Source organism: Numida meleagris, chromosome 12, assembly GCF_002078875.1.
Source record: "Numida meleagris isolate 19003 breed g44 Domestic line chromosome 12, NumMel1.0, whole genome shotgun sequence".
In the NCBI taxonomy this organism is placed as follows: Eukaryota; Metazoa; Chordata; class Aves; order Galliformes; family Numididae; genus Numida; species Numida meleagris.
The window spans coordinates 13,385,429-13,411,829 of record NC_034420.1 but is presented as its reverse complement, the minus strand read 5'-3'; the positions used below and the strand labels follow the sequence as shown (position 1 = coordinate 13,411,829).

Below are 26,401 nucleotides of genomic sequence, written 5' to 3'. Positions count from 1 at the left end.
TTTTTTTTGTGCAGTCATACCAAACTCATGATCTTTTCTAAGAAAACCAGCACAGGGGCTAAGAAATATACACAAATACAGATGTACAATAGCTCAAAGTTACACCACTTTCAGCTGTTCTCCCTCCCAGGGCTCAAGGTTACCTCCTTTATAGCCAGCCCATCTGCTCCTCAGCCTCCAGTGTATTATTTTAAACTACCATTGATCTCAATTTGTTGCTGTTCACGGGTTGGTGTGTCAGCACCTGGGAAGGCTTAGACCTCACTGCTGCTGCTGGTACTGGGGTGGTAGCTAACACGTGGCACAGGCAGTGGGAAAGCAGTAGTGTGGGTTTTTTAAAAAACATCACTGCAACACTAATTAGCAAAAATCACGAATCGGAGCCCAAAGTTTCATTCATGCAAGAAATTTCATCTTCCCATGTGATATTCCTGTGGAGAATGCTAAACAAAAAAAGACTCAACTGAAAGTCTGAATTGCACTGATTAGTGGTTAGTGCGTCACTTTGATTACTTACCAGTCAACATTTCCCGGACTTATCTGTCTAATGCCATTTGGCTTTTCCAAGATTTTCTGGAAGAGTATGAAAGAAAAAACATACTGTATTTTGGTGGGTCTGCATGGCTTGAAGGAACGCATTCTACAGCACTCAAATGAGATTATCAAAATGATCCCATCTCTCATTAAAACCTGTTTAAGTCTACAAGCTAAAACATGTGAAAGTATCCTCAACCATAAGTAACACAAGCAGGATATCTCCATTCTGCTATGCTCTGGTGAAGTGCTCTTCTCAGGAGACTGTTTTTTTAAAAATCTAGTACTTTTTACAGAGTTTATAATTCAAAAGTTGTCATTTTCATACTATAAGAGAGGCAGCTGAGAAACAAGTAAGGTCAAGTGATGCAATTTCACATGAAAGTCTGAATGCAAATATGAAGTGACGCTCCAGGGATTAGAAATTTTTGCCCAGCTGCTACTTTCTTTTTTCTGTCTTTGCACAAGTGAGCAAAAATAAGAGTAGGAAATAATAGGGTACAGTAAGGAGAATATTAGATCCCTGCTTCAGCATCAAGTAACAAGGGAGCTGCCTGGGGCACCGTTAGGCAAAAGCAAGGAGCAATGAATATCTTTCAGCACGTGGTTGTAAAGAAGGACTTCTGCTTATGTTCTTCTGAGCCTGATGCTGATACTAGTTCTTACAGTGTTCATTATCTGCCCTGAAAAGCTTTCAGCAGTAGTTTAAGGACAAACATTTCAAACTGCATTTGCATAACCAATAGATTCAGATACATATCCGCACATCTTGTTCTCTTCTGTGCTAGACCCCAAAGGACTGAACTTCCTACTGGGGAGTTTCGGTAGACACAGAGTTACCCCAGAGAGTAAAAAGACCAAGACATTGTCATTAGTTCACAGCAACAGAGGAAGTAATAGTGAATGTGAACTGCAATATGGAAGAAATGTGATAAATATTAGGAAAAATCAAGGAGGAGCAGATAGGCAGTTGCCCAGGCTGCCAGGCTGGTTTATGGCCCTTTCGTGGGTGACAGCACTCAGCTTGAGCACTGTCCTGTGTGGGACCACAAGTGAGTAGATCTGGATGTGATGCAGAAGATGGTGAGCGAGCAAATGGAAGTCCTTTCCAGCTTCTGTCATCATAGCTGGGTTATAAAACTCCTTGTTCATCACCTTTTTCAGACTGCTGGATGAATGGTGCCTGTGATTTCTGAGAACTAATAACACGCAGCTAGATTCATACTGAAATAAACAGCAGCAGTTATCATTTCTAACACAAGAACTCAATGAAAAGAGAAATTGGAGAACAGGAACAATAACAAGAATTCCCTCAAATCTTCCTTTAAAATGTAAAAATTGAGACCAAAAGCAGCCTTTGTACATTGCAGGTCATCACCACCTTCCTCAGATAGACTCCTGCACCTTCTGTGATCTTTATATACTCTACAATCTTTATACACTCCCAAGATAGATATTTGCAATGTTGAGAAAAGCTGAGCACTCTCATTGCCATCACTCCAGTTTAAATAACATAGGATGGAGTTGCTTCCTACCAAGATCTTCAGGAGTATTTGGGCTGCCAGCTTGATCTGATTATTCCTCTGACTTCTTCTCGCTCTGGTAGCAGAGTGGCTGCTGTCAACCCACAGTCATTCCTTTTAAGCTGACTGAAGTCCACAAATAGAGAAAAAAAAAATGTAAGGGGCTGACCTTGCTGGCACACAGAGAAGGCTGAGTGTTGTACGGCACAGCACCTGCGTGCCCAGGACAGGACCCAGCCAGGTCCTCTGCATCCAGCCCAGCTCCACAGCCAGTCCTGAAGGTGATCAGCAAGGGGCTTTCAAGTGAAAGCAATACCTTTCTTCTGCTGAGAAGTTGAAAGGAGAGGAAAAGATGTTTGTTGTATCAATGGTTCTCTCAGTTCAGGTGTCAATGAGCAATTCACCTAGGACTTGTCTAGGAAAAGGAAGTCAAAATCCATGTCTTCAGTTTAAGAGTACATGATGATGATTAACAGCTTTCAAGCTGTTTGAGAGCGGGTCCAACAGCTGGCTAGGAAACACTGGAAATTCGTGTTAGGAGGAGTTACCCCTATATGTGGATCAACATCATACCTATGACTGAGAATTAAGTATCCAGGATTTAATTCAATGACAGCTTTTCAGCAGAAATGCCATGATGCACGTATGTAACGTAAATCCAACCATGCTAATTACCTAGATTTGCAGTACTTGAAAAATACAAAGATGTGTTTAATAATCACTCATTTAAAGCACTGGGTTTTAAACAGCATTAAGGACTTCCCAGAGTTTTTGATGTAAATTTCTCATAGCAGGAGCTGCAAAGAACTTTATGGGAGATGACAGGGAGAAAAAGAAGCTCTTGGAAGCAATCTGTAGGCTTTTCAAGCAAGCTTGCTTTTGGTGCAGGATTACTTTTCTCAGCCTGTTGTGTGGTCCTTAGGTCAAGAGTGAGAAACAGACAGACTGACTTGGGTATCTGTACACCTACCCCTACCCCCTCAATTTCTGGCTACCAGGCCTAACCGCTCAGGATAGGTACAGGATCTCACAGGTGATGTGAGTTGGAGGTGGGGAGCAAGCTGCTTTCAACAGCAGGAATTCAACACTTCCCAACCTGCACCCACACCGCGCAGTAGGGTGAAGCGCAGCTCCTGCGCTGTTCTGGTTAAATCCTGCTTCCATGCACGTGAACCTGGCTTGCTATTTTTGTAAGAATAGTTTCATTCCATTCTTCTCCTGATTTGTTTTCTCAGCTTTAATACTTCAAGGGTTTAAACTGGCCTTTGAAAGGAACACCTTTGAAGCTAGAAAATAGTTTTGCTGCTGGCTGCCCTCCGGTTTGCCCTTTGGACAGCTCTCTGGCAAGAAGCTTCTGATTTTGCAAATCAAAACCTGCTGTTCCCCAGCACACATACCAGCACTGTCCACACAGCAAGAGGGGGGGGGGCTGAATAAAAACCTGACTTTCTCCACCCTCACGCCCCTCTGCATGGCTTCTGCCAGCCCTGCCCAGCAAGAATCTGCTGCAAGAGCAGCTGGGAGGAGCGGCAGGAGAGTGAGGAGCTGGGAGAATGAGGTGCTTCTGTGGAGCTCCACGTATCTGCACTTCCAGAGGAAGAGAAAACAAATCCAACTGTCTGCAAACTGCCCATGTAACAAGATGCATCTGGCTTTTCCTTACACATTCAAATCCACTGCCCTTATCATTTCAAGATAAGTATCAGAATGTGACATACTGAGAACTCGAGACTTCCCTTCTCTTTTTAATGCTGTTTGTGGTTAAAGTAAAGGTGGGGGACTGCTGTGTCTGGAGTTGCAGCTACAGTGTTATAATTTGTTTAAAAAGAGACTGGAAGTAGAGTACCTCATGCACAAACACTTCTGAATACCCATAGGTGACCAGAGGTCCCCCAGCTTCAAGGAAGATGTTAATGTTTGATATGGTGGGTACGGGATGCTACTGCCCAACAGCTGATGAGGTCAGAAGGAAACTCATCTCACAAGTGGGTTATTTCGCAGATCTTCAGTTAAGGATTTCTTGCACCATCCTGAAACGTCTAATGGTAATCAATATCAAAGATGGGACAGAGGCTGGAAATCCTTATATCTTTGACTGGATTCCAGCATAAGAAAATGCTCTTTAGAAGCGAAGGATTAAATGAGAAAACATACAAAACCAAGAGCCTGGGTGCACAAAGGTTGATGCCTTCACCCAAGCACCAAACCTCAGAATCTTACACTCGGAGCAGCTGCAGTTTTCATTGACCTTTCACCTGACCACCTCCCCCCCCCAGGGCCACAGCAAGGCACACTAACAGATCCACAGTATTCCCTCACCTGCAAGCCAGCTTTGTGGCTCTCTGACAGTGTCTCACATCTTTGCACCGTCTCCACCCTGAGCACCAACCTCTTCTGAGCTCATACTGCGCAGCTGTAGGAGAGATCAGAACAAATGTATTCCAAGATTTGTTTCAATCATTTGATGTGATATTTGTGATCTGGACAGAGACCATCCATCCCAGTCCCACCAGTCTTGCAATCACAGCCATTGCACTGACAGCTGCTCCTGTTTCTATGTTTTTTCATTTTGAATGCGTGACATAAATCACAGCTACTGCTTCTTAGTTCCCCCCCCCCCCCAACAGCTTATGATGTTCTTTTTGGACCTTCTTCAACAGAGAGAAAAATGGCACGAATTCTGCTTAAACAGAAGCATTCATTTTCTTAGACTGCCACTTAGTCCCCCATCTACATCTCTACTTTAGTTGTAGAGTTCTCAGATCTGCCTTAATCTACCCATTGCCAAAATCAGATTTGGGCACATTTGCATTGCACACAGTGGAATTCAAGAGAAACCATATACAAAATACACAAAAACTCCCCAGAGAGGCAAATATTTGTTTTCTATATGTTAGTTGTATCTTAAAAGGAAATGGTTTTGCTCTTAAGTGTTCTCCCCAGTCTTTGCATTTCATTTCAGATCAAATCCAACCCTTTTTTTTTGAGCTCTACATTTTGTCAACAAACGCAGACAGTTCTCAATTCAACTGACCAAAAATGAGTGACACACAAAACCAAAGCAGCTCCAGCCTGTATTTGCACAGCTGCATGCACCAGGCTCTCCCCCGCAAATACTCATGCTGCAGGACATGAGCAAGGCTGCTACTGCCAAGGCTGCAGCAGGGAGAGGGGAAGTTCACAAGTCTCTCCTCTACAAGCCATGGAAGTCCTGCCCACATTTGCAGTGGATGTCATGCTATGTTCTTCAAGCCATAGCAATGCTTGAATCAGTGGTTGTACAGCTTCACATGTAGCATTGCCATAGCCTAAAGGAGCACCTGAATGCAGTACTATTACTTCAGATTCAGAGCTTGGCCTCTGCCATGTTATTATAGCAATGCCTATTAAATCAAATTTATCCAGTCAGACTGGTGTTAAACTTAAGGAATGAAGAGGCCATCATTTAACTAGGATGTGTGTACTTAGAAATCCCAGTTTTTCATGGCAGGTGGATTACCTCTAAGCAACTTCAATAAAAGCAGTTTTAACTTGGTTATACTAAAACACTGTATATGCATGAGGAATTGTTCCATACAGGAAAATTACATCCTATATCATGTCTTCTGAATTCACTGACAGCACACGGAACTAAAAGAAGTCAGAAAGGGCAGCTTCAGTCTGTCACATGCCACTGGAATTGGACTGAGAATTTCAGTTCTGGGAAGCAATAGCAGTGCATTCTGGGGAAGGCTGGCTGCCCACATGGACGCCAGCACTGACACCCTGGCACTAAGGACCAGACAGCTACTTTGCTTCTCAGTGATTTCCATGAAGCGTCACTTAAGTTTTAAAATGAGTCATACTGAGGAAATCCCAGCTAAGATTATTTGACTCTTCCAAGAAATGGAAGATGATAATCTCCAATAATTACACATCCCAGTTGAAAGAGAAAAAAAATCTGATTTCATTTTCTCTGAGTCACATTGTTTACTGGCTGTTGAGGCACAAGGAGCACAGATGTTTAGTGAAGTAGCACAGCACCTTCTCCATGCTATGGACTAGAGATGGAGGCTGCTGAGGTGTTAACCTCAGTTCAGCTAGGGAGAGTCATCAGGAAGAGCTCCTTTATGACATGATTTCTGCTTCAAGGATGCTATGACACATGGGATCCGCTCCCTCCATGTCTGCATAGGAGGAGAAGACATAACTCAGCCAGGAAATCCAAGCAGACAGAGAAGGAGGAAACAGTGATTTTTCCTTCAAGCAAGTGAGTCTCCCAATTCCAAAGAAGTTTACCCAACTCTTTCAAAGCCCCAGGCAGCACAGCTTTTTTAGTCTGCATTCATAAGGCCCAGAGCGTTGCCCAGACCATGGATGCCTCTGAAGCACCTCAGCATTCATAACCTATGCAGCTTTCAGAAGTTCACATAGGAACATCGCGTGTGCCAAAATACTTTAGTAGATGAGGTTTCATGTGCACATTTTCTCTCTACACCTTCCCTTTACGTTTGGAAAAGGAGGCTCTCCAAGTTATTTGTCAGAAGAGCTGTTGGCCCTGGATCAGAGTTCAGCTCCCCCTGCAGTGTAGCACTGGGGGAGTGTAACAAGATAGGAAAGTGCCATAGGGAACATGAACATTTCTCATCTGAAGGCTGCTAGGAAATAACACAGTGGGAGGAAAGGTGGCTCCTCAGGCATTCTCAGGGCACAGACCTCAAGGGAAATGGCTGCAAAGGGTTAGAAATGAGGTGCCAGGAAACAAGGCGATGCTGCTGCCCCCCCATGTAGGGTAACTTGGAGCAGAACATACAGTGAGCCTTGCTCCTGTCCCAAGTCAGGGTATTACAGGGCAACAATCACCATGCAGTTTATTTCTGTTCAGGATTTTGTGTTTTCAGTAGGAGAACAAGATCCCTGCTGGATAAACTACACAGCAAGCTTTTCAGGGAGTAAATTAATATTTGTCCTGTCTCCCTCCCTTTCCTTTAAGATGCCAGCAAAAAGATAGTCTTTACTAGCAAGTATCTTGTTGGTATTCTCCAAATAAACCTGAATTCCAGAGAAGCTCTTAAGAGTTCTTTTCCTTTGTAAAGTTTTTTTTTCCTCCCCCTCACAGATAAAGCAAACCAGGAAAAAGAAATTCAAGTGTTTGATTTTCTGTCCAGTCACTTTTTTTTGGTGAAAGAGTTTCTTTGCTCTCTTTCATGCCGCTTGCTATGAGTTTTCAGCTCTGTTTGCTTTGACTTGTAGCTAAGCCAAGGAATTAAAAAAAAGTCTGAAAATTTCCACTAATGAATTCCAGACTTCTGGACTGCAAAACCATCTGCCTTCTCCCAAGCCATGTTGTCAACAACTGAGCACAGCTGTATGAAGGGCAACAAAGTATTATGCAGTTGCTTGTGTTTCTATACCCCTAAATTCGCAAGTTTCTTGAAGTACCATCAGGTTCTGTGTGCTAGGATTCATAGGGACATTTATCTCTGCAAGAGCTTAGTAACATTTCCCTGACCACACTGGGCAGACAGGTAACATATGTGGCCTGTCTTCACTTTTTTTTTTTCTCCAAAATCTTAAAACAAATAGCATATGGTAAAGCATACTACCAGGGCTTTTATTGTCTGGCCTGAGAGGCAGGAGCTGGGATGCTGCTCATCAGTGATGCTGAATAGCTCAGGGTCTCCCCTTGCACCTGGGCAGCCCAGTGGCTCTCAGGAAGGTGGCACATATAGGCAGAAATATACTCCGTGAGATTATAGCATCTCTCAAGCCTAATCATTGCATTAACAGCACAAATAATTGGACAAATGCTTTTGTCCATCATTGGTTTGCTGACCTGAAAGTGCTGTGGATGCCATGCAATGCCCTCTACAAGAGGGGAAGCCACCACTTCCCATCACAACCATTCAAGGCAAAGAACGCAGTTAAAGCACAAGCACTGCATCCTTTCCCCTTTTGAAAAATAGTAATGGATCCTCACAGGCTTTAAGAGGATCAGGACCTCCTCTCTGACTTATCTGCACACACCAGCTCCAGTTTCCTGGTTGCTGTTTCAAGGGAGGGGCTGAGACCCAGCAGCAATGGCACCAGCATGAACCCCTCTGCATTTACCTTGGCTCTGCAAGTGAGCTCCCTTCGGACACACACAGCTGAAGCGCTTGCTCCTCACATTCACCTCACCGTCATCCATTTGACAGCCCACAGCCTGGGAAAACTCCATCCCAAGGCACATAATGCATTGTCCAAGTTAATTCTTCATCTTGGAGAATTCTATCCTTAAGAGCAACTTCCTAGATGCACTTATAAAATAAACACAAGCTTAAAAAAAATTAGTGAAATTAATATAGAAGTTTCAGTGCACTAACAAGGGGGCCAAGGAGAGCTGACACTGCAGAAGACCTCCTACTTGCTCCTCTTAAGTTCCTTCAATTCTTTTCTTCCAGCTTTTCTTTTCATAAGGCACAGGGGGAAGGGAGGATTTGAGATGAATGCTTTGAAGTTAGAAACACTCACCTAACACAGAGGTGGTCAGATGGTTCCAGTAAGAAATGCTCAGCAGGTTCCACTTCAGCTGTTACAGCCTACCTCAATACATCCTTTCCAGGTAGGCTAGGAAAAAAGCACAACTCAGAACAGAGAAGGTCTTTCCTCCTAGTGGCAGAGCTCTGAAGATTTTCCATAAACAGTAATAAAAACCACTTCATTTATTTTACAGACTAACAAGGTCCAAGATGCAATCCTATTCTTCCTCTCGCTCCTCCGATTGCAGCACAAACCACTGTTTACTCACTGCCTTAAACCTGCTAGATCCCTATCTGGTTGCTAACACCAAACAACACTGAGCTTCCACCAAATCCCTTGAAATCATAGATATATAGGAACAAAGATAACTTCTCTTCCACAGACAAAACCAGCAAAGTACAGCTTAAAGAGCATAAATGCTGCAGCCCTTAAATATAACTGAGGTTCACCCACTAGTAAGAGCTCAGCCACACAGCAGAGTAATTTGCCTCATCCACACCAACTGGGAGCAGCTGTGTTAATTTACAGATGCAGAATGTAAGCTTCTCAAGGAAAAAAGCAACAATACACAGCTGCTATGTGAACCTCGGATCCGTTTTCCATACAGATGGCTTAAGTATTCAGGAAGAGATCCGAACTTCCAGAAGCAACGTTTGTGAATGTTACATCAATCAGGCTTTTCTGAAAACTGCCCTTCCCTGCAAACAGCTCAAAACTGAGCATCCCTCATGGAAGTGCTCATGGAAAGCAGTAGGATGTGTTGCACGCTGCTGCAGGGAGCACCTGGCCTCACAGTTATCCTGTGTGTCATCTCCCGAGGAAAAGCAGCTAAGAGCAAAGCTGGAGCCTGGTTCTTCCTTTCTTGTTCACACCGGTGTTTTCTTGGGTTTTACTGCTTCATATCAGCACCTGGAGAGGCAGTGCCTTCCTTCACCTGAGCCTGACCTCAGGGAGACCCTTCCCTCTGATGGTTCATGAGCACGTGTATCTGTTCACATTCACATCTGCCCATTTCCCTTCCATTGGCATTCCCCTGCCAGGAAGATTTCGAAGAAACCAGAAATTGCTGGAGGTTTCCAGGCACAGAACGGTGATGCTGGAGGCAATATGCACAATTTGCAGTTTGGAACTGTGAGCTCAGATCGGTGCGCATGGTGTTCAGCGTGCAGAAATGTACATACGAGGGATTATTCATAGCACCTACAACTCAACATCTTCATTTAGTTTTAACAAGGCAAAGAATCTGCAGAGGAGATAAACAGAGTACTCTTATTCCTGCTCATGGGGTGAAGGACTTGCCAAAGGCCTCAGCAAAAGCAACATCTGCTTTGTGATGCTGAGCATGGAAGTATCTCTGTGGCACCCAGCAGTATTGCTGTCCCAGGCACAAGCTCCCCCTCAGCCTGCAGCTGAACACAGAAGGCAATGAAATACATTGCTTTGCCATGCAAGAGATCTCCCAGATGAACCAGAAAGGCAGCCCCTGCCCTTTCAGAATTTAGCACCTGAAGGTTTCAGCTCTTCTCACCTTGCCATTCTTACTCCAATGCTGCATTGCTCAGCACTCGAGAAATTGTACCCAAGAGGACGCTGAGTGCTTTTACTGCAGCCAATAATATTAAAGGCAAAAAGTCCAGAACCCCCTCTTCATTTTTTTCAGACTGTCCCGTGCTGTGCATTATGAAATGGTTCAAAATCACAGTAAAACCTTCCCTTCTCTTGGCAAAAGAAAGAACTAAATAGTATCCTAAGGAACACGCGTCCACTTGTCTTTCCTGTTTTATTAAAATCTAATCACTTCTAATAAATAGTTCTTGTTTCTCACTTTACTGACAACTTAGAGGAGATTTCAGTAATGACCGTCTTTTAACTGGGCTGAGCTCAATTAACCGGGCAGAAAATTAGAACCCATGTCTGCAAAATTAACAGGAAATACATCATTTTCTGGCATGCAAAAATACAATTCCTTTCTACCAAATTTGGCTTAGATTTAACAAAGCATGTTACACAGATGGAGATTCTTTCAAAAACAAATTAGCCATCCTAAGATAACCAAGCTCTAATGATGCTGTTAGGACAAAAAGATAAAAAATAAACAATCCAGCAATATTAACTATATTTTTTCCTCTTCTGTCAATGTATTCCTTGCCAGCTGATTGCATCTTATGTGGACATAATTGTTAGAGTAATAACTGTTAGCGCAGTAATATCCTAAGGCAAAATTGAGCCTGCGAGTTGTTGAAAATGTCCATTTCCACCATTTGCTGCACAGTATCTGGGGACAAAGCACTCTGTGCAGCGCCTGTGGAATAAATACCAAAGTGTTAGAATGCAGAAACAGTGAATTAGAGTATTCTTTTTTTCCAGTGTGAACCTTCTGAGGGAATACGGTTTGTACCGCTTTGAGGTACATGCAAACATCTCCATGAATCAGTGCTCAGCCACCCCAGGAGTCAGCCAATGAAGGGCCCTATGCAAGCTAACAGCAACCGAGGGAATTCATCTCTTCTGTTTGATAGGGCTTTGTTGCGTTCATCCAGCTCACACCTCGTGTGTATGGGAGCGGTTAGGTTCCTCTGAGCTTCCCGTGTTTTGATACAGGAAAAGAATGAAGCTGCTCTTTTGATCATGCACTGCTCACAATGAATGGAAACCCACAGAGAACTTTGCCAGATCTTTTGTGGTAAAGCAGCATCCTCTCTGTTTGCAACGAGCCTTTCTGCTTCCTTCCACAAAGTGAGACATCAGAGGAACACCACTGGCAGAGGAAGCTGACAAAAGGAAGGTATCCATAGTGAAAATTATTCCCCTCCTAAGATTGTATTTACATATCTCAAAGGTTTCCGGGAAAATGGCTTAGCACATGCATTATATTCTCCAGCACCCCGGCTGTTAGCAGCTGGATGCAGTGTTTCAGCAGCCACTCTTGAAGGAAATGTGACAGCAGTTTTCAATAATAGACAGAAAGTATCCGTGGATGTAACCAGGAGTCCAGTTTTGCAACATACCCCCCCAGACTTCCCTTTGAAGCACAATCCCACAGAAGTTACTGGCCAAAATGCTGCAGCGCCCAGTCTGTAAGCTGTAAGAACTGGCTCTGAGCAGCCGATTTGCTGACCTTCACAAAGTACTATGAACGCAGAACATCACTCTTAAGGGACATGAAACGCCTACCGAGCCTGCTTTCTGCCCAGAGGCATCTCTAAGGTGAACCCACAAACTGAGCTTGTAGCATCTTCCTTTCTAAAGCACCACTTAGACCAGGGGAAGGTGGTTCAGGGATTAAAAGTGAACATAAACTTTAGCAGATCCTACTTCAGTCTCGCGTTCTACTGCTACTCTTTCTTAATGTAAATTTAGGTAGGACGATTAAATCTGATCATGAAAAATACCTGTGTATCATTTTGCTCAGTATTGCAATGCCTTCTACCCAGACAACCCGGAAATGTGTCTTGAGCCTCTAGAAGCAGTTCAGCTGCACTTGTGCCCTTGGCAGCCATGCTTGCAGACTATCCTGGGGGGCAGTGCTTAAGCATAGAAGAGTGTCCTTGGGGAACTGGGAAATAATCACCACTGAATCACCAGCCTGCCCAGGAGTGACCTGGTGTGAAATGTTCTTATGATAAAACAGCAGCCCCATGTGTCTGTCTGCCTGGCAGAAGGCAGAGGCAGCTTCTGTCCCATCCCATCCCATCCCATCCCATCCCATCCCATCCCATCCCATCCCATCCCATCCCATCCCAGCTGAAACCGCCGCCTGCCCATGCCCTCCAGCAGTGCCCCTGCATGCCTCCAGCTCTTCCCTGGGTGGATGCTCTGTGAGATCCCTTCTCCATGTAGGAGAATAGATCTCGTTTTCCGGTCTCTGCCAGTGACTATTTCCCTGACACATTCTGCATGAACTGCATGAGTTCAGATAATGAAGATCTGCCTGTATGTAATGTGGTAGGCTTTACTCTACTGTAAGTTACGCCAGCTCTAAAGCGAGGCTGAATTAATCTGTTTCTCACAAAATATGAAAATTTGAATTCTTTTTGAAGTCTTTTACAGAAACATAGTCTGGAAAACGTTATGCATGACTATGCCAGTAATGTCTCTAAATGTTCTCTCTAGTGAAAGGTCTGATTAAAAAAAATGCAATTCCTTTCTAACTATTCACTCTGCCTCCCCCCTTGTGCGTAGAAACACAGTCAAGTGATGGGATCGTGTGCGTCTTAGTGACAAATACAGTTGAGCTAATGCAGGAAGAGGCTGTATTCAAGTTGGATATGACCCACTGAAGCTGCAGTGTCAGATATTGCATGGTTGTGAATTAGTCTCATAGTTTTCTAGAAAAAATAGGAGCTCCAGAGCTCAGCAAGAGATATCGAAAGAACTACACACATGAAGTCCAAAGTAGCTAATCAGTTTGCATTACAGTTGGCACGCCGGAACTGATGGATTGGTTCTTCCAGTTGGAAAGATCAGTATGGAACTATCCAAGATCTATGAAATAATGACTAAAATAGGCAGAGCCGAGTGAACTTATTTGAAAATTACTTTTAGGGGGGATTCTGAGTTGCCTGTAGATCCTCAGAGCAGAATCCAGATGATGACATGGAGAGGATGAGCTGCCTGGTGGCATGGTCATGACTTGGAGAGGTCATCACTTGACTTGAATGTTATGTTTTGTTCTTGGTGTTTCCAATGAAGACAAACAGTCAAAGGCAAATAGAAGTTTGTATCACCTCTGTAGAGAATGATGAAAAGTTTTCAGATTCTGTAGCAGAAGTGGATCCTAGAACATAGCTCAGTGATAGAGGTGATTTCAAGGGTCACCATTTTCAGCTGCTCAGCTTGAAGCACTGTCCAGAGGGAAACCCCTCTGTAACACCTGGTCTATTTTTATAGCTCCAGCAAATCTCTATGGTCACCACTGTCTTTGCAGAAAAAGGTCTCCAAGATAACAAGGAGAACAAACCCTTTGAATAAGATAGGAGAAAGAACACTAGGAAAGCTTCTTGTATGGCCAGCAGGTTTGTGGCAGGGTGAGCCCCCTTACCAGACACCAAGAGCAGCAAACATAATGACATCTTCAGTGCCACCATACACAGAGCCAGACTGTGGAGCTGGGAGAGCTGCTGCTAGGACAGGTCAGTGGCCTTCATTTGCAATGCAAAATCGGCCAGAATTGTTTCTTCAGTCTGATACTGCAGATTACACAGCAGTTTTGACCCCCATAAAAAGCACTTTCTTGATCTTTTGAGTGAGCTGGTCTTAAACTTTCCCAGCAGGGCACACCGATGGAAACAGGATGCGATAGTAAGTTCTGCTTTCTGTACAAATCCAGACTCACACATTAGCTAAACCATATTTGCTGCAGGGGAAGAATTGTTGACCTTTTTTTTCCTTCTTCCCCATCTGTTTTGTCTTTTCTCCAGAGTATCCATTCTAACATCTAATCCTAACACTCCAAGCAGCAACAGCAGCGCACGCATGACGCCACCGGTGAGGCAGGGCTCTTATCAGCAACAGCAGCAGCAGCCAGAACTTGAGCCTCCGAGCAAAGTTACTCGGTGGCCATCTGAACACGTACACTGAGTGTTTTCTTTCTCAGCTTCCACCAAAGGGTGTTTGTTTTCATCCGCTCCTTTTCTTTCCTCGGTAGCAGCAGAGACTTTTTGAATAAAGCAAGGAGGGATACTTCTGATTGTTTGGATTCCATTCAGGAAGGACAGATTTATATGTTTACCCTGGAAATGACTTATTTGAATCATAGTTGAGAGCAGAGCCAGTGAGCCCCCTCGCCTCCACCCCCAAAGCCAGTCCGCAGGGCTCTGCCACAATGTGCTTTTAATTATAAGCAGGAGCTGCTGCAGCATTTTCTGCCTCACTACAGTATTTTTCATTACGCAGGCTGCAGAACGACTAGGAAAATCAGTCTCTGTTAAGGAAAGAGTTTATTAAACTTACTGGGGGAACAAAAAGCCATTTTAGACTCTTATATGTTTAAAGATGTGGTGATGGAGGGTGAGCAAACGACTTAGTTGCATCTGTGGTGCAGCAATGAGATGTAATTGGGATTAATTGACCATGGACCTCAAGACTCGGTTTGGATCTTTGCTGTGCCTCTGCCCCAGGTCATCCCTCACAGTCTGTATGGATTTTTTGGGCTTGGTTTCCTGGTGGCGTGACCCCATGAGGAGCACTCCTGCTCTCAGCTCAGCACCGCGGGCTGCGCACACCGGGACTGCTCAGCGAGAACAAGAAACTGCTTCTAGAAAGATGAAGGTGTTGAAGACATTCCTCTTCACATTCAGTTTATTTTTTCATGCCTTCAGTACACGAGGGTTAATGAAATCCAAGGTGTTTCTCGTTTCTGTCATGTCACTATAATGCACTTGGGAGGAATACCAGAACGTAAATGTTCACGCTGTTGCCAGGAGGGAGAGAAGACAAAGATCCTGTGGGTGAAGAAATAATTGCCACTTTTTGGTGACAAAAATTATTCATCCCAGTGACTTGGATGATTGCACAAGGCATTTTTTCCCCTCTGCATTCATGTCATATTCGCTCTGCCATGAGGGATTAGAGCCCAGCTGCCTCCTCAGCAAAGCGGTTTGGTAGATATATCTCTTGCAAAAAAGCTGTGACATCAGCAGAGATCAGCCTCATGTGTGTGGGGTCTGCTCACCCGACTTCCCACCCGGGCATGACTCAATGCCCCCAGGCCGCGTGCTACAGACCCCGGTGTCCATGGGGTGCTGCTGGCATTTCTGCACTGACTTTGGCCCCGCAGAATTACCCCAATAATTGTCCAGAATTGTGATGTCCTCCATCGGGATGCTAACAGCAATACAAACAGAGTATCAGCCTGTCAGAACGATACAAGCTGAGGGCCTGTGGAGGCAGAAATCCCTCCAAGTGATACAATTATCTAAAACAGCCAGTGTTCATCTCCTTGGCCCTGGAGGGGGGCTGCATTTCGCACAGCAACTTCACTTCACACTTAAAGGAAAGCTGGGGAGGGACTTTTTATAAGGGTGGGTAGCAACAGGATGAGAGGAAATGGCTTTAAACTGGACAAGTGTAGATTTAGATGAGATATTAGGAAGAAATTCTTTACTGTGAGGGTGGCCAAAGACTGGAACAGGCTTTCTTGAGAGGTGGTTGATGCCCTGTGACTGTCCATGCTCAGGAGATGGTTGGCAGTGCCCCCAGTAACAGGCTGTAACTCTTGGTTAGCCCTGCAGTGGTGGGGTGGTTGAACTCAATGATCTTTGAAGGTCCCTTCCAACAGAACCATTCTAATTCTAGCTCTAAAAATGATGCTGTACTGCGTGATATTCTGTTTTATATGATATTTTAACTTTATTAGGATGAGAGATGATGAAGCTGAGCAGTGAACTTCTGAGGTTTCCATGAGAATTCCTGGGCTAGGGTTCATGCACCCCTCCCAGAGTAGTCATGAGGCAGCCTTTGATGCATGAGACATGACGGTCACCCTTCCACAAGAAGGGACATTCCCAAATTTATTTATTACCTCTTCTGATATTTTCTTTTCAGCTTTGACTTTGCATAAGACAACACAGAAACTAGGAGATGGAATGAATTAGGACATTAAGCAAGGAACCGCGTACCCAACTGGAGCCACCTGAATCGCTTTCCAGATGTACCTAGAGCAACCCTACCACGTTCTGTGAAAGGTCCCGGGAAATGTAAGAGCAGATGGCATTCTTCTCACAGAAATACCATTGCAGGAGCTCTTGTGGAGATATTTTCAGGCTAATAGCAAAGCTTGGAGCAGTTTGACATTTCTTGAGTTGGGTGGGATGAATGATATTTCATTAATCACTGCTTTTGGAGTTACATCACTGTCTATGAAATTGAAAAACAAAGTATGACACGTAGATTGAGAGGTTTTACCATGAAATTACGTCAGTCTTCTGTGGTAGGGGAGTGGAACAGGCCATCCTCATGGGCTAGTCCAGTGTGTTTTTTTGTGCTACCTAATGTCTTTTTCATCTGAAAGTGCCTGTGCCTAAATAACACTGTAAATTACACAACTGCAAAGTTGTGTCATCGACTTCAGTGGTCCCAACAAAATACTTTTATTTTTCACATGTTAAAAATCAGACACGGAGCTATGAGAACAAGGCCTGTTAAAATGTCAGTGACATTTTTAATGACCAACATTGGGGACTTCTTAAACTAGCGGTATTTGCAAGTGGAAAATACCTAGCAACAGTGTGCAAACTTCCATCATCTTCCAGTGTTACAAGGCAAAACTGGCCATTTTCAAATGTGACCTTTTCCCCTCTTGTATATGGCACAAGTACAATAAAATTAATACCAAAAGAATGGGTGAGTTATTTGAAGGATCCAAGCTATGCAGCACTGGGTACATGGGTCCAGCTGGCTGCAGCGGGGGGTCCTCATCCATGTGGGCTGTTGTGGAAGGAGCAATTCTATGAACAGAACAAGAAGGCAGGATCCTGCAGCAGATGCTGGAAGCTTCTTGCCAACCCGAAGCCTGGAGAGGCCGTCTGAGCACTTGGAATTTTGGCCAGATCCTGTTTGTGTTGAAGTTAATAGATTTTGACATCATTCTCAGTGGCAGAGTAATCGACTTCCAGGGGGGCTTTGCCCATGTGTGTGATTAAGTTCCTGTACATGCTCCTGAGTCCGTATTCCAGCGGTCCTTTCTTTAATTAATTTTGTATTTTTCAGACATGCAAAATAAACACTGACTTCCTCTGTTAAATGAAGAGCAATAAAGTGGGGTTACATACTTTTATTATTAGGAAATGGTATAATACTCAGAAGTTGAAAGCATGCAGTTTAGTATGCTGTACATCTAACCCTGGGATGAAAACATCCCATTATAGACATCATAAAAAGACTTTGCACGATACTGCTCATTTACATATGTATTTACGTGCATACACGAAGCAAGATGTGGCTAGCCCATAAAAATGTAGAGAATGATAAAGCAAGAGAAGCAATATATAAAATGATAATCTTCTCCATCTACAGTATTCGGCTACTTCTGTGCTGGATCAGAGTTTGGCTGCTGAGGATGAACTTTTGAATATGTGGTTCCCATTTTTGCATCTTTGGGGAGCTGGTGAGCTTTTCCTCCAAATTTTCATGATCTCTTTGTTTTACAGTGGAAAGAGCTGAGCAGTAACAGACTTACAATGTGGTAGATACTTTGGCAGGAGAAAATGCTATACAGCATCTCCTTTCACACCTGCTTGTAAACTTCATGTGCCCACACAGACTCGGGCAGAGAGCTCCTCAGTACATAACCAGGAGATTCTAAGAACCAAGGCTCAGAATGTATGGTCCAGTCTATGATGTTTCACAGTGACTGTATGTGAAGTCCAGTTCTTGTCTCACTTTGAAGAATTATCATTTAACAGGTACAGTGTCCAAGAGCTCATTCTCTGGCACTTGTTTTCCACTGATAAGACTTTATGGCCAAGATCCAACTGTGTCAAATCAAAATTTCAAAGAGAGATCCTCTAATTGAGAGAAGGCCAATTGCTGTGTGCTCAAGGGTCCGCTTCCTCTCTAGCCACATATTTGCATGGGAATTCGTGTGACCTAATAACCCCTGTCTCTGCCTCAGTCTGCAGCAGGCAATGCTCCCAGTGGCCAAGTTTCAATCCATGGGGCTTTTAATTCCAGAGCTAGCTCCTCCTATACTGGAAGGATTCGCAATTTAGCAATTGAGATAGAGGAGTTAAGACCATATCTAGGACATCTTTGATGGTGTCATCAGCCTACGGCAGTGACGCTGGACTGGTGACAGCGTGAGTGTGGAAGTGGTTTAACCTTTGTGACCCTGTGGGATTCCAGACCTGGTCGTGCAGCCCAGGTAATGCTGCCTACCCCGACCTTTTGTCCCTCTTAATTTCCTGGTGGCTGTGGGAGGTCTTGATGGGATGTTCCTGATTTGGGGACTGATGCTCTGCAACATTTGCCTTCTAAAACAGATTTGTTCTCTCTGTTGTGGTAAGCAGCGAGACATCATAGTAGTTCACATTTGTTTAGGTTTGTGGATTTTTTTGCTGGTAACTACTTACACATCTCCTTTTGCAGCGGCTGTTTCTTTATGACTTGCATCTGTGGCATGTTTTTGAGGCCAGGAGATAACAGATTTGTTGCTGAATGTAGACATAACGGAGGTTGTCAAGATTCATATGCAGTGAAAATCTGTACCCCTTCAAAAATCACCAGGGTTTCTTTGTTTTCTCAGTTTAAACATCCCTATCTGATCACTCGCTAGCTGTAGTCTGGCACAAATTCTGAGGCAGAACCGAGGGGATGGATAGCCCAAAAATATTTGAGTCACAGAGTCACTGAGGGGCATTTCATTCCCACAGCTTGTGCCCTTGGAAAGGAATACAGTAAAAAAAAAAAAAAAGTAATGTGCTGCTATTCGGTTTCTTACGACACTCCCGGTGTTGAGATTTAGCCAATCTGTCCTTGTAAACTGCAGCACAATTTTACCCAAAAGAGCCCGTGGGTTTGGACATACTCATATGGCAAAGCCACAGAGCAGCCAGCCACATGCAGAGCTCGTGGCAGAACTGCTTTCTCCTGCATCCCTGAAAAAGAGTGAAATCCAGTCCTGAGACCTGGACAGTCCCTTTGGTTCTTTAGTTATTAGGGGATATATGCCCTCATATGCTCTTGGATACACAAGACCAAGGTAGAAGAAGACATGTGAGCAAACCTTGGCTTGTACCTACAAAGAAAGAGGTGTTTGGTTTTCCTGTGCTGTTCATCCTCACCCAGGCCAACGCCCTCCCCTCCAGGTGCTTTGCTGCTGCTTAGGAAGACATCCAGAGTGACAGGCACAGAGAGCAGCATGCACGAGACACAGGAGACAACATCAAGTAACCTGTATTACTTGATCCAATATGAGCTTGGATATCCAAAGCAGCAAAACCATGCTGAGAGCTCAAGGTCCTACATTGCATCCAGCGTGGTGGAGCTGCATCTGTCCCATCTCCTTGGGACAATCTGCTTGGCTCAGTGCAGCTTTAATGAGAGATGGGCAGACCGAGTCCCACCGCAGGTTGATCGTAGAAGGGCAGAGACTCCTGCTGCTTGTTTTAGTGTTCTGAAATGAGAGTGCTCATGTTTTTCATTGCAGAAGCCTCCTTTGCTCTCCACTAGCTGGCAGCAAGCCCCTCAGCTTGGCATCTTCTGAGAGAAGGTAAGGAAAGGTGAGCAGAGAGCGTGAGACAGGCAGAAACAGCAGACTGCAGGGGAGGTTCTCCTTCACTAGCTCTGGTTTCATTTATCTTTCTAAGACCCAAAGCCTTCCAAGTATCACGCATCAACAGGAAACCTATGAGGAAAAATACAGATTATTTCTTTTTTGCTTGTCCCAAATGCAACAGAATGGAGGATTTTCTTGCATTTAAAAAGCTGAGGCAGTTTCACTTTGTTCCAAACATAATTTCCTGATGTTTTATGTATTTTCTGGAAGACAGCCTTTACATCTCCCTCAAAACTCCCATTGACTTTATTCAGCTCAGCATCACTGCACTTCACACACGGAATAACTATTACAGCACCTGAGTGTGCTCAACATCTCATTCTAGATTCAGATGTAGAACACCAGAATAAACTCCTACCATAAGTTATCAAAGGTAACATCAGTTACAGTAACAAAACCTTTCCTCAAAATGTAATTTTCTAAAGAATAGGAACATGGTAGATCTCAGCTCCCGGGACCTCATTAAAGTCTTTGGTTTGGTATCACTGGGAGACTCAAATAAATTGGAAGGAATTCCAAGAGCTGGTTTAGGTGATTCTTATGGGTCCCTCCCAGCTCAGGATATTCTGCAATTGTATGAAATAGGGATTAACAAGGAATAATTGATTCAATAGTTTCCCCCTGGTGAAAGAGAAAACTCAGAGTTTGTGTTGAAAATGGAACTAGCAAAGCAGCAGCAGGAAAGGGGAGTACTGATTGCCCACATCACCGGGGCAAAATCCATCCTTGAGGATGGACTTTGAGAACTGATACCTTCAGTCTACAGAAGTGACAACAAGCAATGGTCACTTTGTGTAAACACGTGGGATAGACAATGCCCGCGGCAGAGAAGAGCTATGTAAGAATCATTTTGGCACAGGAATAAGGGTCTTTCTAACCATGTGAGCAGCATGGTTCCGGAATAGCTGCACCACACATTGTGGCACTACCCAGGAGGGAGCTGTGCCAGAGGATGAATGATTTATTCCCAGATTTACAGCACTGTAAAGCCTTGCAGAGGAGATGTGCATCATGGAGATGATGGAGGTGATAGACATGGGGCTCTGGAGGGGCAGTCTGCAGCCTCCCCTGTGGTCTTACCACCACCCTGTGAGCAACGGAAGGAGGGGAAACGTGGCCGCACACGTCCTTGGCCATGTGGAGGAATGGGCAGCACTCCAGCAGGCTGTAGGGCTGCTGTGACCCTGGGAGCAGTGGGTGCTCTGGGGAGGGCAGGAGCAAGGAGCCTTCCCTGCAATGCCCGATATCCAACACCAATGCAAGGGTCAAAATTTGACCCTTAGAACCGATGAACGACATCAACCTGTGAAGATTAGAGCTGTTCACTTCGGGGAGGGTTGGTTTGTTCTGTGCTTTAAAAATCCCACAAGCATGGAGGAAATCAATGCACTGATGCAGGCTGAAGCTCTTTTGGCTTCCAGCTCAGCTCAGGATGACTGTGGCACAATCGGTTCCAGATGCTGAGTTTCCGGTGGTGGCTGACACAGACACACACATGGACACGCAGAAACTTCCTCAGCTCCACGGGCTCAGACATAATCCCAGACTCTACAGACGGACACCACGAGAAAGCAGACGTTACCAGCTCCAGAGCCTGTTCCCCACGGGCCTGACCAACTCACAGGCTGGCCAATGCTTCGGGTCTTTTTAGGCATGTCTGGGCAGGATGATGTCCCCTGACCGTGGTGGGGGTGGAGGAGCCCATCTCACAGAGCTCTCAGCAGTGCTGTGTCAGCCCCACGTGAGCACAGACCTGGGAGGTGCAGCGCAGTGCTGGAAGTGCCTGGTTAACCTGCTGCTGGCTGTAGGCAGAAAATTAATGACCTGATTCCAATTATAAATATTCCAGAGAGGGCTAATGATGATTAATCTGCTGTTACAGAATTATTCTTTTATGACTTGTTATGTATTGCTCATGTGAGTATATTCACTTGTGACACCTGTTCCTCTTGATAGCATCTATCACTTATTAAATCTTTGTAAGTAATTTAGTAGGGTAACCGTCATGCATAAATAGTACTCATGCCAGGTTTAGTGCAGTGACTGACATTAGTGATCGATTGTCAATGCACAAGCAGAATGGAGAGGATCAAAAACTGCAGTTGAACTCTGCATCTTGGGGGAGACTGTCTCCACTCCTCCGGTGCAGCACAGAAGCACACCCTCTGCTGCAGTCAATAGACTCCAGGAATACCCCCAGGCAAGGGCTCGAGCTGGGACTCAGCATAAGGTCAGAGGAAAGCTAGTTTTGTGGAGAATTTTTAATAAGAAGATTTAAACTTGCAATAAGAAAGTTAGCAACTGCTTTAGGCTGGAATTTTCCAGATACGTAGGGGGCAATAGGTCCCCAAATCCTGCTGGACTGGTACCCAGCTCTCACAGCCTGCTATGAGCAGCCCAGCTTCACTCTGACTCATTACCTGTTCCGCTGCTATTATTTCTTCACAAGATTTTGTTGAAGTTATTGTGCTCTTAATTTCCTGTTTCACAATCCCTTGGCGATGCCAGCAAAACATATTAATGCCGATTTCTGGATTTGCATTTGAACATTCAAAGGATTGAAATTAATCACAGCTCCTCATTGACTCAGGGTGATCGAAGGTTCATTGCAGAGACCTCAGGTTAACACCTCTCCAGACTGTCACTGTCAAAGCCCAAGTAACAGAAGAACTGGATCTTTCTCAGCCATGTGCACAGGGGCAAGCCCGAGTCCGGCACCCACAAGTGAAGCTCCGTGGCTGCAGCTGAAGGGACGCGGGCTACAGCCTTGTTCTGCTCGCTCCTAGGCAAGGAAATGTGCCGGCAAAACTAATGCTGTGTTCACCATGAGTAACGAACACCCGCAGCTCAGCTCTCTGACTAAGGGCTGCTTCACCAGCACGGTCATTATTTCATCATAAATTCATTTTATTTATTTATTTATTTATTTATCTAATTTCTAAAAGGTAAGGAACCGTCTCCCCCCATAGATGCGCAACCACAGATGAAGTGGGCGTAAAACCGGGCACGAGCGAAAGATCTGGCAGCAGACACATGAGGGAAGGCTTGGAGACACGTGCATTTATTTCTAACTCAGCTGTGCCCCCAGAGCTGCGGTGTCACAAGACTCCTCTACAGGAGTGTTAAGGAAAAACCCAAGAGCTGTGAAGCATCTGGGCTGCCAGGAAATATCTGGCTGCGGGGAGTTTCAAGGGTCTGCAGTGAAACACGCAGCCCAGAGGTGGCTTGCCCTCATCACCCGCTGGGCCCGTGGCCAAACTGGAGCAAGGATCCAGGCCCTCTAAGCCCCAGGCAGCTGATTGTAGATTCCTATGGGAAAGATGGATTTATCTAGAGTTCTTCAAACAGATTTTGCCTCTGATTTATGCACTGTCCTTTCTCATCCGTAACAATGGAATCTGGCCCTTCTATTCTCATTTCCATTGCAGATTAGCAAACATGTTAGAAAGGAGTCTGGTGTCAAGATGTTTGTTGGGGTTGGTGGTTTGGTCAGATGGGAATAAGAGAAGTAAATTCTCCAGGGGAGGATGTTTGTAGTCCCAATTCTTTCTTCTAACCATGTGTCCAGCCAGAGAAATCCACAAACATGTGAGATGGTAACAACTGTAGCCAACAGAATTTTTCTAATTAACTTTCTGTGCAAAACATCCAGTGTTTCTGTACCTCAGACTCCATCCAAAGTGTGTTTAAATCGATGGAAAGGCTCCCACTGGCTGCAGCAACTATGGGTCAGAGCCCCGGGACAAGAGGCAAAGCAGTGGCTCCATTTATTTTAGAAATTCCATCCGTGAGCACAACGCTTGTTGGAGAAATCCCATTCCCCAGCATGAAACAGTTTTCAGTGCTGTGGTCTGTCCCAGTCTGTGCTCCAGCCGGTGACATTTTGGTACATAAATAATTACCCTCTGGACTCCGGAGGCACTGCGCTCCCTGCCAGCCTTCTCCTACCCCTTTCTTCACGTCCAGCACTGCTCTACAGACCTTCTGTAGCTTCAGGTGTGAAAAACAGGTCAGTTCCAAGGGCTGAAGTGGAAACTGGAAAACACACCAAGGCAAACAGCATATGCAAGCCAAGCGTTTTATGTGTATGTAGCAACATGTGCTGTTGTACAGGAAGACTGAAGTCTCCCCTACACTCCACACGACGGACATCTTTGCTGCTGATGGAAGTCGTTCAGGTCGTGCTTTGTTGCTGGGGATCGGGCACAAAGGAGTTATTTATCCTACAAACCTGTCAGCTTTTATAATCTCTATTTCTTATGATGGTGCAACGTTTTTTTCCTCTCCATTTTAGCAAGCACCCTGGAAGGAGGGAACTGTTGAGTTCCTGAGGAGGTGAAAGAGCTCTTTTCAGTGGATGCAATTTGAGAAAACTGGAATTTCTGGAAGCTGTGTTAAGTCCAAGAAGGACAGTTAACGTCTGTCAAGCTTATACCATGCAGCATCCACTACAGATAGGGTAAGTCAGCTCTTGTACTGGAACCAGCTGGCTGCAGGGGAGAAGAGAAGGAAGGAAGGAGAGAGGGAAGGAAGCAGGGAGAGGTGGGGGCCACTGTTCTGTGATGGGATGGGGGAGTGCATCCTGCACCAGCTGATGCATGGCACGGCTCTGAGTCTCCTGCCCAGCTCAGTATGTCAGTGGCTGTGCTACTGTCAGGCTCCTCAGCTTAGACACCAGAATGGTTGTGCTGGTCTCTGCACTCAGGTGAAGCCTCAGACCTGAGGCCTGTAGCTGCAGCCCAGGCAGGTGGCTGGGAGATGCTCAGAGTTGTATTTCAGCAAAACAAGGGGGAGGAAAGCAGATAGTGCGGGTGCAGGTGTGGGACAGCTGCTGATCCTGTGGATGGAAAGGAAGGCATGGCCTGGCCAAGCTGGGGCAGCGGTCAGCAGGAGGCAGACATCGTCCCTGTGCGTGGAGGGAGGTATGGTGGTTGGGAGGCAAAAGCTGACTCCAGCCAAGTTAATGGCAATGCTTCCAGGGACTACGAGGGATTTCATTAAAATTTCACTGCATTTCATAAAGATTTCACTTCCATGGCTTACACCCACGGTTATTAAAAGCCAGGTGTACTGCTCATTTGGAATAAAACGTGGTGGATATTTGATTTGATACAATTTGTTGTATTTATAGTATTAATAAAGCTAAAGCCTGTAAAAAGGAGCCATTTTGGGAAAATAAAATCCTTCTGAGAGTTCGGTTAACACCAAGCAGATGTTTCTTCTCCTACTGACAGTCAGCGAGCGGTTCGTAATAATGGAATTTGCTCCTTTTTAATTAAAAAGGCTGAAGGTGAATAAGGATAGATGTTTGGCAAAGGATCTTAAGGTGTATTTTGAAAGAGGGCTGTTTTATTTCCATACTCACGGCTGCTCATGAGTCTAAATCTCTGAACTGCCTGCTGCTTTCGTAACTAAATGCAACGTATTCCCTTATCTTCTCGCTGTGGACATCACTGAACGCTCCCTTACGCAACGTCCCTTGCTCGTGGATGGGCGAGTGGAGCGAACAGGGGCTGCTCCGGGCTGGATTGGTTTCACTTGCTGGAAAGCAACTGGAAACAGTTTCGTATCGCAGTGCTACAGCTTGTCATTTTGTATCAGGAAAAACTGCGCAGCTTTCCCCTTGAAACGCGCAGCGAGGGAAAACAGCACGTCCTGAAGATTAAATATTACGCATGAGTTTAAGCAGCATTTCAGTTCCGTGCAGGACACATTTTTGTGTCTTTATTATAAAGAGGCTGTGGCAAGCTGCGTGTGCTGCTGTAAGGCAATACGGGCACAGTCAGCGTCAGAGAGGGGAAGGACGCAGCCGGGCTCCGGGCACGCTCCGTGCCTGGCACTGCTTGCTGCTGATGCTTGCTGGCTGCAGGCAGGTCAGTAAGGCGGAAAGAGACTGTTGACTGCACCCAACCAATCTGCCTCCAAGGGAAGGAGTCAGGGAGGTGATTTCTCAATGTGTGTGGTCAGATTTCTCATGCGCTGGAGCAGGAGCATCTCAGAAGCTGGAAAAAAGCAGCTGAGCCAAGCTCAGCTGGTACGGGGGGAGAACTGAGAGCAGCGAGCAGTGCCAGGGGAAACGCAGGAGGCCAATCTCCCAAGCCATCGTGATGAGGTTTTGCAGCTCACAATCAGAAGACAAGGTGGGAACCAGCCCTTGACACAGAGGACAGGGGCCAAAGAGCTTGCAGAAGGGGTAGGCACTCCTGGGGGATGGGTCTGAATTATGGCTTGGATAAGGGGAAGAAATCCAGGGCTGGTGAACCTCCCACTGGGCTTTCTTGGAGGGGAAAAACCTCTCCAGCAACCCAGCACTGACCTTTCCCCGTGCTCCTGCAGGTGCCTGGGCCACGCTGGTCTCCTCCCCTGGTCAGAAAAGGTTTTCCCTAGCACCCAAAATTGGATCACGTGGGTTTTTGCTTGTTTTTGTAGACTTAGGGTTGGCTAAAAAACGGCATTATGTTTAATAAAAATAATAATTAAAAAAATGAAATGGAGGTTTCAAAATTTATTTTCTTTCAGCCTAGAAATGAAATTGAAACCACTGAAGAAAATCAGCTCCCTCCCAAGC

General features: G+C 45.1%; 1 protein-coding gene across 3 annotated transcripts in view; it reads right to left on the bottom strand.

Moving 5' to 3' along the window:
* GFPT2 (glutamine-fructose-6-phosphate transaminase 2) overlaps positions 1-26,401 on the bottom strand; it is a 77,421-nt gene that overhangs the window by 18,016 nt on the left and 33,004 nt on the right. Inside the window, exons 1-4 of one of the 3 annotated variants that reach the window (XM_021410825.1) lie at positions 8,758-8,973; positions 8,550-8,645; positions 4,377-4,470; positions 518-573 (exon numbers count right to left, since the gene is read on the bottom strand). In XM_021410825.1, coding sequence (XP_021266500.1) covers positions 518-527 — 10 coding nt within the window. In that variant the 5' untranslated portion in view covers positions 528-573; positions 4,377-4,470; positions 8,550-8,645; positions 8,758-8,973. Of the gene's footprint in view, positions 1-517; positions 574-4,376; positions 4,471-8,549; positions 8,974-26,401 lie in introns of those variants that run through there. The other 2 variants (XM_021410826.1, XM_021410824.1) reach the window with 2 other exon arrangements.